This window comes from Lepidothrix coronata, unplaced genomic scaffold, assembly GCF_001604755.1.
Source record: "Lepidothrix coronata isolate B3197 unplaced genomic scaffold, Lepidothrix_coronata-1.0 Scaffold2, whole genome shotgun sequence".
NCBI lineage: Eukaryota > Metazoa > Chordata > Aves > Passeriformes > Pipridae > Lepidothrix > Lepidothrix coronata.
The window spans coordinates 1,288,286-1,300,517 of NW_016690182.1; the positions used below are offsets into that span (position 1 = coordinate 1,288,286).

Consider the following 12,232-nt stretch of genomic DNA (forward strand, 5'->3'; position numbering starts at 1 on the left):
CAGGCAGTTTGGATAAAACTGTCAAGTAATCAGAAGGAAAAATTTAGTATCTTCATTGGCACTGAGAACAGACTCTCTTTTAAGGTAGTATGTGTATACTCTAAAGGTAGGAGTACTTTGTTAAGCTGCTGTCTGAAATCTATGCAAAACAATATTCTCTGGCTCTTGGTTTGTAGTAAATATGCAGCAACTACTTGTGAACATGGAATTGTTTGCTCTCTTCAAAGAATGGAAATGATGCTGTGGCGGAAAGCTTCCAGACTTTTAGTGCCTGAAGAATGCTTTTTCTCTATCAAATTTCAAAACTAATTTTATGCCTGAGTCATTCTGCTGGTGATAGAAGGGGAAACGTTATACCAGCGCCTCAAAACTAATGTTTGCTGCATCCTTGCTAGTGACTTCTAAGGACAGGCACATCTAGGAGCTGCAGCTGTTCTTATCACATCTCTTTAACACTCTCTTCACTGTTCTTTTATGGGTAGAAGTTCTGGGGACCTTATACAGCTTTCTAAAACATTTTAGCTGTGATGTTCTTAAAACGTTTTGGTTTGGATACACTCATGGAATTTTAGGAAAGGTTTCTGCTGAATCCTTTCAAAGCATTAATTGCAAAAAAATTACCAAAGTACTTTCACTGGAAATATTTTATCTCATTTCCAGTTTGTATCATAAACTATACATGAGATCTTCGATGGTATTGAAATTGTTTCAACTTTGACTTGCAAAGCTTCCAATGATATGTTTTTAGGGTGACTATACTGCACCCTTTAAAATGTTTTTCTGTAACATGGCTATCTCTAATTCAGGACTATTGCTCCTCCCCAAGAGGAGATTCCATAGTGTTGCTTTGGGAGGATAAGTAGGGCCAGTCCTTGTTAATTTAAAGGCTTGTTAGTTTAGTAATGTGGCTACGTTTGGACATGGCCTACATGTGTTTTGAGCTCATTTTCAGATATGGGAGCCGCATGTGGTTTGAAGTTGCTCCCTTTCTTTGAAAATTGGGTGTGGAGGTGACTTTGGGTGGGACCTGTCTGGTTCGAAACACTTAAAATGCAGCCAGAGTTACTTGATGCAAATTATTTATTGGCTCAAATGCAGTATTTTCCTGGTGTTTCAATTGACAGCTACCAAAGGGAACATAAAATAGTGTAATGTCTTCTGGGCAATGAGAAAGGTAGAAATATCCAAGGAGAAAATACCAACTTTGCTTTGTGAATAGTTTTTGTTAACAAACCACTAGTTTCAATGTATAATCTGAAGTTAGTTTGATTTGATTAGAAGAAGTCCAATGGATGACTAATAATAGAGGTATCAGGAAAACAAATGTATATTTGTTCAGAACATTTAAATATGCCCCATAGAAAGTCATAATCAGGTGACTGCATATTCTGAAGTAATAACATTAGCAGTTTGTAATGACACTGAATTGATTTATTAACTTCATAAAGTCTGATTTTTCTGCTCTGGTTCATAATTGTGCAACTGGGGAAAAAGAATTGCTTAAGTAGGTCAGCATAAATGTGAAGAGTTTTATAATGTATATATATTGTTATATGATTTTATTAAACGTTAAAAATTATAGTGTCTTAATAACCTAGAATATGATGACACTTGTTCTTGGGTGCTTTTGACATTAGAGCAGAATTTTATCTGGAATTACAGTCCTTACTCTGGATGCATTTAATAAGCATCTGTACTGTCTTGAAAGATTAAGCATTATTATGATAAGAGAAGTTCCAAAAAACTTTAAACTTTGCATGTCAAAATCCACTTTCTCGTAATTTTTGTCATTTTTTTGGGGAAATGCTGAAGGCTCCAAAAGTTTTAATCAAAATGATGGTTCCAGACTTCATGAAAGCAAATAGAGATTCATTTAGGGAGAAAGTCTTCAACCCTCACTGACTTGTAATGGGCACGTGGAATGCAATGACTTGAATATTACATTATTTTTTCTCCCCCCCCTTTTTTACAAGTTGGTTACAAAGGGAGATAGTGTGAGGAAGGTAGAGGGAGGACAGAAAAGGAAGAGGAGATGAAAGGATTGAGGGAATGGAAACAAAGGATAATAATAATAATAATAATGGCCAGTCTTCGTGAGCAAAGATTTGGGAAAGGTCATTAACCCTTCGAGCCTGCGCAGTGGATTTTTTAGGTGAGACCCAGCGTGCGCTGAACTAAGCCCACCCTTTAATCCTGAGGTTCATCTGCCGGGGCCGAGCAAGCTTGGACAGTGGCAGTGAGGGTCTCAGGATGTAGGTTTGTTTAGAGTGACCTTCTCTTAGATGGATTGCCTTACAAGGCTGACGAGCTCCATCTGCCCGGGGGACTGGGAATCGAACCCGGGTCCTGCACCCTAACCACTAGACCACCAGGGGCCCCAAAACACATGAAATACAGAAACAAGCACAATGGGCAGAAGAATGAATTTTGAAATGTAAGGAGTTCAGAGTGTGATGGAGACAGGAGTACACACTTTGCAGTACCTTGCCACATCTCAAATTGTGTGAGGCTGGTCGTGCTGATCAGAGGAGTGTTGTGTGCTGATGGCTCTGTCACAACACTGTGTACAGTTCAGCAGTTCCCCATCGAGTGCTTAATAAGAGCCAGAATTGTCTAGGCCAAGTGCAGAGCCATCCTATCTGCTCCCACACATATGGCACTGTGCTGCTCAGATAAACATGCTCGCCTCAGGTAGCTCAGGGATGTCTGTCTTCAAGCTGTGTTGCTCCCTCTAGACCTGTGCTGAGAGACTTGTAGGCTCCTTTAACAAAAAGAATTACGTATAAAGCAACAAGCCTTTTTTAGGAAAGCATAGCTGGTAATTTATTGTCTTTAGTAATTGATGGTGTTGAAATAGAGATGAGTGGTTGGTTTTGAGGAGTAGGTTTGTGTGTTTGCCCTGCTGGTCAGGACTTGGATAGGATTAGCAGAAGTTTACAAGATAGAAGGCTAAACTGACTAAAGTCAGAGGTAAATATGGAAGAGCAAGGGATCATGGTGTGCATGATCACAGAAAATACTGTGATAATACTCTGGTGAGGAGCCTTGGCATCACAAGTGCTGTGTCTTAAGGAGAATGTAACCCCTCGTCTCATTCTGGTAGTTCCATTCTTCCTTGATATCTTTTATTATTTAAGACTAACAGACACATTCTACTTGGCATTCGGAGGAAGGTGAAAAAACTCTTCTCTTTCCCCACTGTTCCTTCACTTCCACAGTCTTTTGAAGGAGTTATGAATTTTCCATTTTATTCCTTCTTGCTTTTTTCTTCCTCTTATCTACTCTCAAATCGCATCCTCCCCTCCCTGTTTTGTGTGGGTGACGGCTTCATGCCACTGTTCTTCATCATTGCAAAGAGTATTTTCAGTTTGAAATGACTAATGGTTTCCCCGTTGCATGGATGATTGTGACAAGAAATAGTAAACATAAAGGCTGTGCTAACACTGCTGTTGCTAAGATCTGCAGCCAAGGTGCTGGAATAACCTTGTGATATTGCATTGGCTAATTCTTGGGTCATACTTGGAAAGCTTTCTTCACAGCTGTATGGGTTAGAAATATTTTTAAGGCTTGATTTTTTTAATTTTCTTTTTTATTATTATTTTAAAAAAACCCTTCTAAATTAAAAAACAGAGCCATGCCTATATTCTCTCTGGCCTAACTACATAGGATCTGTGTTGGATCTTTACTTCAGCTTGATCTTGATATCTTGAAGATGCAGATGGCTTTAGTGACTAATGTACAACCCCAGGGGCTGATGCTCTGAAGATACTCAATTCTAGATGACTTCAATTAACCTAATGATTTAGCACCAGATTATCCAGATGTATAAACCTGATACCTACTGATTAAGTTATAAAACAGCTTGATGACTTGGAGTTTGTGGTAGACAGGAGCTGTGGCTGTAGTTTGAAGCAGTACGAGCTGCTGAACCGGTGTGTCCTCTTGGTTAGCGTGTGCATACTCAGCTGCGTGTCTGTGCAGGCACCCTGACACATCAGTCCATTCTACAGACTCAATTTATACCCAGCTGAAGTTGTAATTTTGGGAATTTGGGGAAGAAACATTCCAGTTGAGAGGCAAATTCAAGTGTCTCCCCTTAAAACTGAGATATATAGGCCTAAAAATTCATCAGTAACCCTGGGCAATGAAGCGAGTAATTAGTTCATCTGTAAGGAAGATGCAATCCTGAGGAATTTCCAGGTGCATTGTGACCTGTAAGTGCTGCAGACTAAGTGCTTTTACTTTGCCACCTGTACTGCCCTGAAGAATATCTCTGTGGAGAATATAATGATTTCAAAGGTTGTTTCTTGAAAGTGCGTCTGAGGAACTGTAAATACTCAAATCCTTTTTTAGCAATGCTAAATAAGCCTACATAACCAACGTGTGTGATTTCTGAGGCGTTCTGGATTTTGTTACATGTCAATATTTATTTTAGCAAAGTGAACAGCAAACTTTGGAACATATGTCATAGAAATTCAATTTGTTTCATGAAGTTGATTGATTGTCTTTTGGGAGTTGGAGGTAGAAGGTACAAAACAACAACTCTTTGTCGTTTGTTTTGACATTTTTGTCGGTACTGTCCGAGCATACCTAAAATTTCTTGTCATCCCCTTAAAAATTGTTACTTGTACCTTCTCTTTTCTGGAATGCTGCCTATGCTGCCTGAGCTCCACTAATACAGTGTACAAGAACAGCAGCTCTGCTGCAGCTGAAGAAGCAGACTCATCATCTGGCTCTGTTTGTGAATTTATGTCCATTTTTAAAAGGCATTTTGAATGTGATCTTAATTAAAGTGTTGTAGGTTCACTTCAGACAATGACCTACCAGTCAGCAGTCCTTTTATTTTTAACCCTGATTATACTGTTGTTTAAACTAGGTATTCTTAAAATAGTAGCTGCTTTCTGACCTTCCTTAAGATTAGCTGCTTAGGTAAGCAGAACTTGCTAACAAATTCACACCTAGCAGCTCAGGTTTGAGCCTGATCCCTCTAGGGCATGTGATGATTTCAGAAAAGCCACTGAACATACTAAGTGTGTTATATGCCTAATGACAGAAATCTCTGAATGTTTGTTTCTGAAATACAGTAGTTGGAAGAGTTGCTCATTTGATCATTTAGTCCTGAGAGTGACTGAAAGAATATGCTGCACCCTCAGAAGTAATTAATAACATTTTCAGTAATTATATAGTATTTTAATTCAAAAACTGCAGATCTTCCAGCTTCTGAAGGCAGTAGGTTGTAGTGATTGTTTTTGAATTACCACATATTGGCCATAATGAACCTTCTTCACTGACTAAACATGTTGAAGGCGTAGTGCAGTATAGACTGTTTTTAAGAATCTCAGCATGTTTCCCCCATGGAAGAAGAATGTTATCACAGAATCCACTTCATCCTGTTTGGGGACATTTATAGTTGATTTGTTACAATCTTTATGGATTTTGCTGGATGACATTATCCTAGTAAGTTGGGGTTTCTTGTGTATATATGCACAGTTGGACACAGGCAGGGAAATGGATTTAAGACACTTTACTCAGTAGCTAATTCTTTTTTTCAATTGTGTAAAACTAGTCAAGCAAGTTGTGCTTTTATTAACTCCTGGCAAAGTATGTGTTAAATGGCACTGTAGTGGGAAAACTAACTTTTTGTTTGCATCTAGCCCAGAAGACTCTTTATATTGGCTTTCAGAATAGGAAAAATATCATCCTTGGGCTTCTCTAAATTTTCACTTCAGAGCCCACTTTGAACTTGAGATGAAGAAAGTGGTTTCTATTCTTGAATCAGAAAATGTTGAATAGCACCTAGAACCTCACTGAAGCTACTCAGTCTTATAGTCCGTGAAGCAATAAATAATGTTTTCTGGTCCTTCAAATGTGGTCAATACTACATATCTCTCTTTCTCTATTCAATCCCATAATTCTGCTGCGTAGAAGGAAACGTGCAGAAGTGTCAGATGAACGTGGGGTTTTCAGATTTTTTAACTTTTTTTTAATCCTGGAGGTTTTTAATGACCATTTTCTCTCCCACAGTTTAACACACAGTTTCAGGTGTGAATTGTTCTCTTTGTTCTCTTATGTTGCATTATACAAAATCAAAGAGATCCTGCAGTGAACATCAGGAGCTGTTTGGTCTCATCTCTTGTTAAAGGGTTAATAAGTTTACAGCATTCCTGACACTGGCCTGTTTTTGGAGGCCTTTGAGGATACACTGCTGATGGCAGCTGTACATCTTCCCAGGCAGTCAATCCCAACATTCATGATTCTTAGCATTAGGATGTTTTAAATTGAACCCTTTACAGTTTGGGTTTCTTAGCATCTTCTGTTGCTGGATGTTCCCTGTAGTCTCTGAGCTAAGTAGCTGGCCAACAATTCCCTTGTCTTTCTCTTTCTTATCATAAATTATAGCATTTTTTCCCTTTATACTCATTAATAATCCCGTGTCATGTTGCACATTGATTGTCTTCATTGTGCCTAGTGGATCTATTGCTGTGATTGTTGGTCTTTTTTGCACATGTGCCCGTTTCCTTTGAGGAAGGAGCTTGGAGCTCCTGTGAGAAGCTACTGACTTCTTCGTTTACTTGCTTCTCTTGTCTTCTAGAAAATCTTATCTGTTTATTGTCTACATTTATCAAACTCTGTCTTTATAAATGGGGATGGAGGGCTATTGCTATTCTCCCTTATTCCTCCTTGGAGATTCATGAACTCTTGACTTTCTTGTGTCTTACCAGACTCTTTCCAGAATAGATCTCATAAGCTAAAATGTCCTCACACCACGTTGTGTACTTGTATGATGACTGTTGCAGAAAGAGACTCACCAGACTTTTGTTGTTGTTGACCAGCTCCATAAGATCATCCATCAAGTTTCCCCTTTCACCACAAACCAGTTCCTTTCAACATCCCTGCCCACCTCCTGTGCCTCAGAACATCTGGGCAGATGCCCTCGATAAAGCTCTCTGGGCAAGTGCTCACATCCCTCATTATTGAGCTATGTTCTCTTATACAGAGTAAGCTCAGTGAATTGTGATAACTGGGAATGCCACAGCCTGGAGTGTCCCAAAGTTTAGAATGCATCAGTCAGCGGGGAGGCTGCTTTCTCTGCTCCTGAACACGGCTGGCATTGCATGTGTGAGGGATCCCAGCATACTGTTCTCATGATAAACTTCTCATTTTTTTTCTAGTTGGAAACAGTATTATGTGATGGTGTAGCATGATCCCAAACAAGGCAGAGTAAGCTTTAAATTAAAAAATATAAATGTTAGAATCTCTAGAATTTAGGAACAGTAGCTTGTTCAGTTGTGTGAAACAAAAAGGAAAACCCCTCCTTTTTATTTTAAGAAAAACGGATGAAAATAAGAACTTTTTCAGGTTGAAAATGTACCAATTTCCTTACATGTTTTTGACATCAGTATCTGTGGAGTTTGGCACCTTAGCTTCAGATTTGCAGTTAAGTTAGATAGCAAGTTTATTTGTGTGTTACTGGCTTTAAAACAAGAAAAGCACTGCGGACTTGAGGAAGATAGGCAAGCAGCTGAAACCAAGGATACCAGTAAAAAGTAAAAGAGCATCAGTAGAAAGAAAAAGATTCTTTTCTCTGCATAGCTTGTCTAGCTTGTTTGAGCAGGTTTCCTATGGTCTTTGTTTAGTGTAAGACTAGAAATGCTCTGTAAAGGCTTGGACTTGACATTACGCTATAAGAATACTAAAATGTAGAATTTGGTGTTTCTAGTTCAAGAATGGAACCATCAGTGCAGGTGCAAGACCCTCCTGTGTAATTCTGCCTCCAGTTCTGGACGTGGGTGTTCAAGAAGGCAGATTTAAACCAAAAAAGTGTAGAGATGAGATGTGATGGTCAGAATGGAAAGGTCCCCTTTGAGAGGAAAGTGAATGAGCACAACCCATTCAGCTCAGCAAAGTGAAGTCTGAAGAGGCATATGAATTCTTTCTATAAATACTGTGGGAATAATCACCAGGAAGGGAAAGAACTATTTAAACTAAAGGACAATGTTGGCACAAGAATAGCTAGGTACAAGCTGACTGGGAAACCATTTTGGCAGGAAATAAAAACGGTTGCAGAGATTCTGAACTTCAGAATTTTAAGGCAACTTTCCGATTTTCCGTTTTGGGGATTTTGTTCCCATTATTTCTACTTTTCACACGTAGAATGTGGATCATTTATGAACAGAATTATATAACATAATTATTTCTTATGGTAGCAGGAGCCCTGAAGGTACCTTCTTGAATCTTGAAGATTTAAGTCAGTCAGTGACTGTTCTGAACCTTTGGTCCACATTACACTTTGAAGACATCTGTGATGGTAATTAATTCTGTTCAGTAGGCTTAGATCTTCTGTGTAGACATGCTGATACCTTTAGTGGCTCCTGGGGAGCAATACAGAAGTTGAAAGGTTGGAAAAACAGCTTTAGTCAGAGTTCTTGGTGTATGGAATGTATGGCTGCCAGTGGTGGTTCATTTACCCACCTTAGTCTGAACATACCACTATTACAAAAGTGTATGCATATAACCTTTGTGTTTTCTGTTGCTACTCATTGACATGGACCTTTAAAGTATATGCAAATGTTTCAGTACTATTTGACATTCAGTGGTGGTCTCTGGTCTTCTGTTGTCCTTTTAAAGCAGCAGTAATGCTGCATCCCAGAAGGAATTCAGTTTTGACAAGAAAGTAAATGTGTATAGGTTTCCCTGAATTACAGCCTTCCACTAAGTGTATTACAGCTAATAAATCTCATAATCCAAAGGTAAAGGTCAAGAAAATAATCCTAAAGTCCAGTTTGAATCTTATTCATGCTTGTTTCTGTGCAAGGGGAGTGAGTGTCTTCAGTGCCATTGCAATCTAATAATTTTGCTGATGCCATTAAGGGCAACTAGGATACCTTTCTTGAAAATGGTAGTAAAATGCCACTTTTGGAGAATAATGTAATAGCCCACATTCTGCTAAATGTTAGGTAATGGCTTTATGGTCTTCAGTATTTATTAAACAACTTTAAAAAAGAGAGGGGGTGGCAGTCAAAAAGAAATAAAAGGAAATCCAAAAGAAAACTATGACTTCAGCTTCCTCTTTTATTCATCATCATTGAAAGAAGGGAACTTGTCCAGCTTAATTGAGTAAGGAGGAAGTTTCTGTACCAGCAGGTAATAGCAACAGGTTTTAGAAGGTTAGGAGAGGACTGGATGCAACTGCATTGGTGCTGTAGGGACTGAGGGACATTTCTTTTTCTGCCATCACATGATGAATATCTTGTGCCACACCAGACAAAGTGAATGGAATGGAAGGATAAAAGGGATAGCGGCTTCTCCTGGAGAGTCCAATACTTCACGCACTCCCAGTACAATTTCACCCAGCTCTGTTATGCTGTGCAATTGTGCAGTGACTGATCTACTCATATAATAAAGCTCCTAGCCTTGGTATGTTTTTAAAATCTCAGCATAGCTGGAAAGGGAGGTTGTGTTTCACAAAGCAGAGGAACTTGCAGAATATATTTTTACTGATCCTTCAGATGAGGTGTCGGACAAGGCAGTTAGCAAAGGTTGTCTTTCCCTGCAGCACTGTTAATCTTACAGTGCACTGTTGTAAATCTACTCATTATTTGCAGCTGATAGATGTAACAGAAGATGATTCTTACTTTTTGATGCAGCCAACTTGACTTTTGTGAATTTGTGAATTTGTGACTCCATTTATGCTTCTGTATCTGCTCCCTTCCTTCAGGGCACCCGTGTGATATTTGTGTTTGCTTTGTCTCCTGCTTCTCAGCTGCTACCCCGAGGTGGGTTACCTCGTGTTAGACCTCTTGGTCTTCACAGCGATGGCTCTGGGCTGTAGTAAGGAGACTGTGCAGGAAACAGCTATAAAGAAAACCAAAAGGGGTGTACATGTGTATGATGCTGAAGAGCAGTGCCTCTTCAAATGGCTTTGGCAAGAAGTCAGCTATGCATCCTTAAGTGTGTATGTGGTGGTCACAGGTGCTCAGAATGTCAGAGGTGCACCTTGTTTCTGTCAGCTTTAGTGCAGTGGGGCTATAGTCTTCATAGCAAGAGTTATAACTGAGACATGTTCAACTCACTAAGAGATTTTGCTCCACTCCTGGTCATTTTTAAATACTAACTTGGGATTTGTAGAAAAAATTCGCTTTCCTCAGGCCATTTTTTAAAGAGTGTTCCTAAGTTTTCTTGTCTTTCAAGGATTTCTGTTTCTTGCCAGCAGTGTTAAGGACCAAAGTATTTGTGTTCAGGAGGACGGATGGGCTAGTGTGACAGGGGTATTTTTCCCTTCCATAAAGGGTTCCTGATGTACAGGTCTCTTAAGGCAAGGCTTTTCCCATTCACAGGAGAAGGTTAATGAGGGACACTGAGCGTATCAGATCTGTTACCAAGAGCTTTCATTCTGTCCGTAAACTATTCCAGTAATCTTATTTTCTATTATATCACATGATATAATAGAGTTGTTTTAGAGATTTGGCCCCCCGTTGCCTGAAATGGAAGGGCACTGTTGCTGAAATTTCACACCAACTGTCACAATTGCTTCTGTGATCATGTCTCTTTTTTCCTCCCTCAAACAGCCCACTGTTTGTAACGTGGAAGATCGGTCGAGATAAACGATTGCGTGGATGCATAGGTACTTTTTCCGCCATGAACCTGCATTCAGGACTCAGGGAGTACACACTTACTAGGTAAGATTTTGTTTTCTGGAGCCTTGACTTATGTATTTAACTAGTCTGTTGAGGAGATGATAGGTGTGCTTTGGGTTTTTTGGCTGTGTCGTGTACTGATCAACGAAAACCTGTGTGTCCTTTTGATGCTAAGTGTATTGCCTGGTTGGTTGAGTACTGGTGCCATGAGGCTATGCTCTCAGTTAAAAACCATAAGTTGAGCCTATTTTCTTTTTATTGGTCTGGAAACTACTCTCTAGTAACTTATTGTAACTGACTATTATAGTATTTTTTCCAGTGTTCAGACAAATTTTAACCTTAATAGTTAATGTCAGGGCAGAAGACCAGAAAGTCAGATTTGGGGATTATCCTATTCACGCTTCTAAAACAGCAGGTATTCTCACCTCTTCTCCATCAGGTGCTTCCAATCAGCTGCAGTTAATTTAATGCTACAAATTTCCATTACATGTTACTCTTCAGATACATCCCAGCCCCTGAGTGGGAAGCTTCTGGATGAGGGAGGTAAGTGATGATAATCCTTCACTCCCTGGCAGCATAATCCTTCATTTTTTGATCTACACCTAAATTCATTCACCTTAATATTGTTCCATTTCCTTTGCATAGAGTGAAAACTAATAAGTTTATCACTAGAGCTAGTAGCAAGCTTTCTACTCGTGTTTTTCTAAGAGTTTTCTTAAGTTTATTCTCTAAAGAATCAATGGAATTTTGTTCCTCTCAGTTAAAATAGACTTCATAGTGCTTTAAAATAGAAGCTACATTCTGGCATGTGTAGACCTCTAAAATTGTCATCACTTAAAATAATTAGTGCTTCCAGATCACTCTAGATTTGAGGCTTTCCTCCATTACAGGATCTTCTTCTTTGCTGTTAAAATGCCTTGTCAATCCTAGTATTAAGTAATATTAAAATGGGACATGTTCTTTCTTACTTGTCTCCTTAGTTAGTTGCAACTTGAAGTTCATTTCATGCTTCTCTGCTCAGCTTGAAGAAATCAACTGCTCATCTCCTGGAGTCCTTGCAGACTTCTGAAAGACCTAGTTACCTTTATTGTGTTCAGTTTATTTATTATGTGTTCTGGAATGTTTCTGCTTGTGTCCTTTAAAATCTCAGCAATCAAAATGGTCAATGAGAAAATCTCTTAATAAAATTCAAAGCAATTTCTTTGCTGAAAGTTAAAAGTCTTAAAATCTTAACCATTAGTGAGCCAGACTAAATGAAGGACAGCTTGCCCCCTGCACTGGAGAGCATTTCATTTAGATGTCCCCTTTACAGTGCCTGATCAAGAACAATGAGCTTGTACAGAAAATTTCCCCCTAAGACTAGGAAGAAGGTGATAGCCAAAAAAATAGTCTTTGTTCCTCATAGACTTTAACATTCTCACAATTCAGACAGGGCTGTACTCTTAAATATCTTTAAAAATGCTCCTAAGATTCCTGTCACTGCATTCTGACTCTGAAAACCGAATTCAAAATACATGAAAAGTGATAGAAATTAAAGGGAACTGAAATATTTTCAGTGCAATATTTAAAGGATGGCCACGTGCTGTGGAAGTTTA

At 39.0% G+C, this 12,232-nt stretch overlaps 1 protein-coding gene across 2 annotated transcripts in view; it reads left to right on the forward strand.

Moving 5' to 3' along the window:
- Positions 1 to 12,232, forward strand: part of AMMECR1 (Alport syndrome, mental retardation, midface hypoplasia and elliptocytosis chromosomal region gene 1) — a 69,959-nt gene that overhangs the window by 20,305 nt on the left and 37,422 nt on the right. The window contains exon 2 of one of the 2 annotated variants that reach the window (XM_017815796.1): positions 10,569 to 10,679. The exons of the other annotated variant lie outside the window; for it this stretch is intronic. Within the exon in view, the coding sequence (XP_017671285.1) occupies positions 10,569 to 10,679 (111 nt within the window). The remainder of the gene's footprint in view (positions 1 to 10,568; positions 10,680 to 12,232) is intronic. 2 annotated transcript variants of the gene reach the window in all.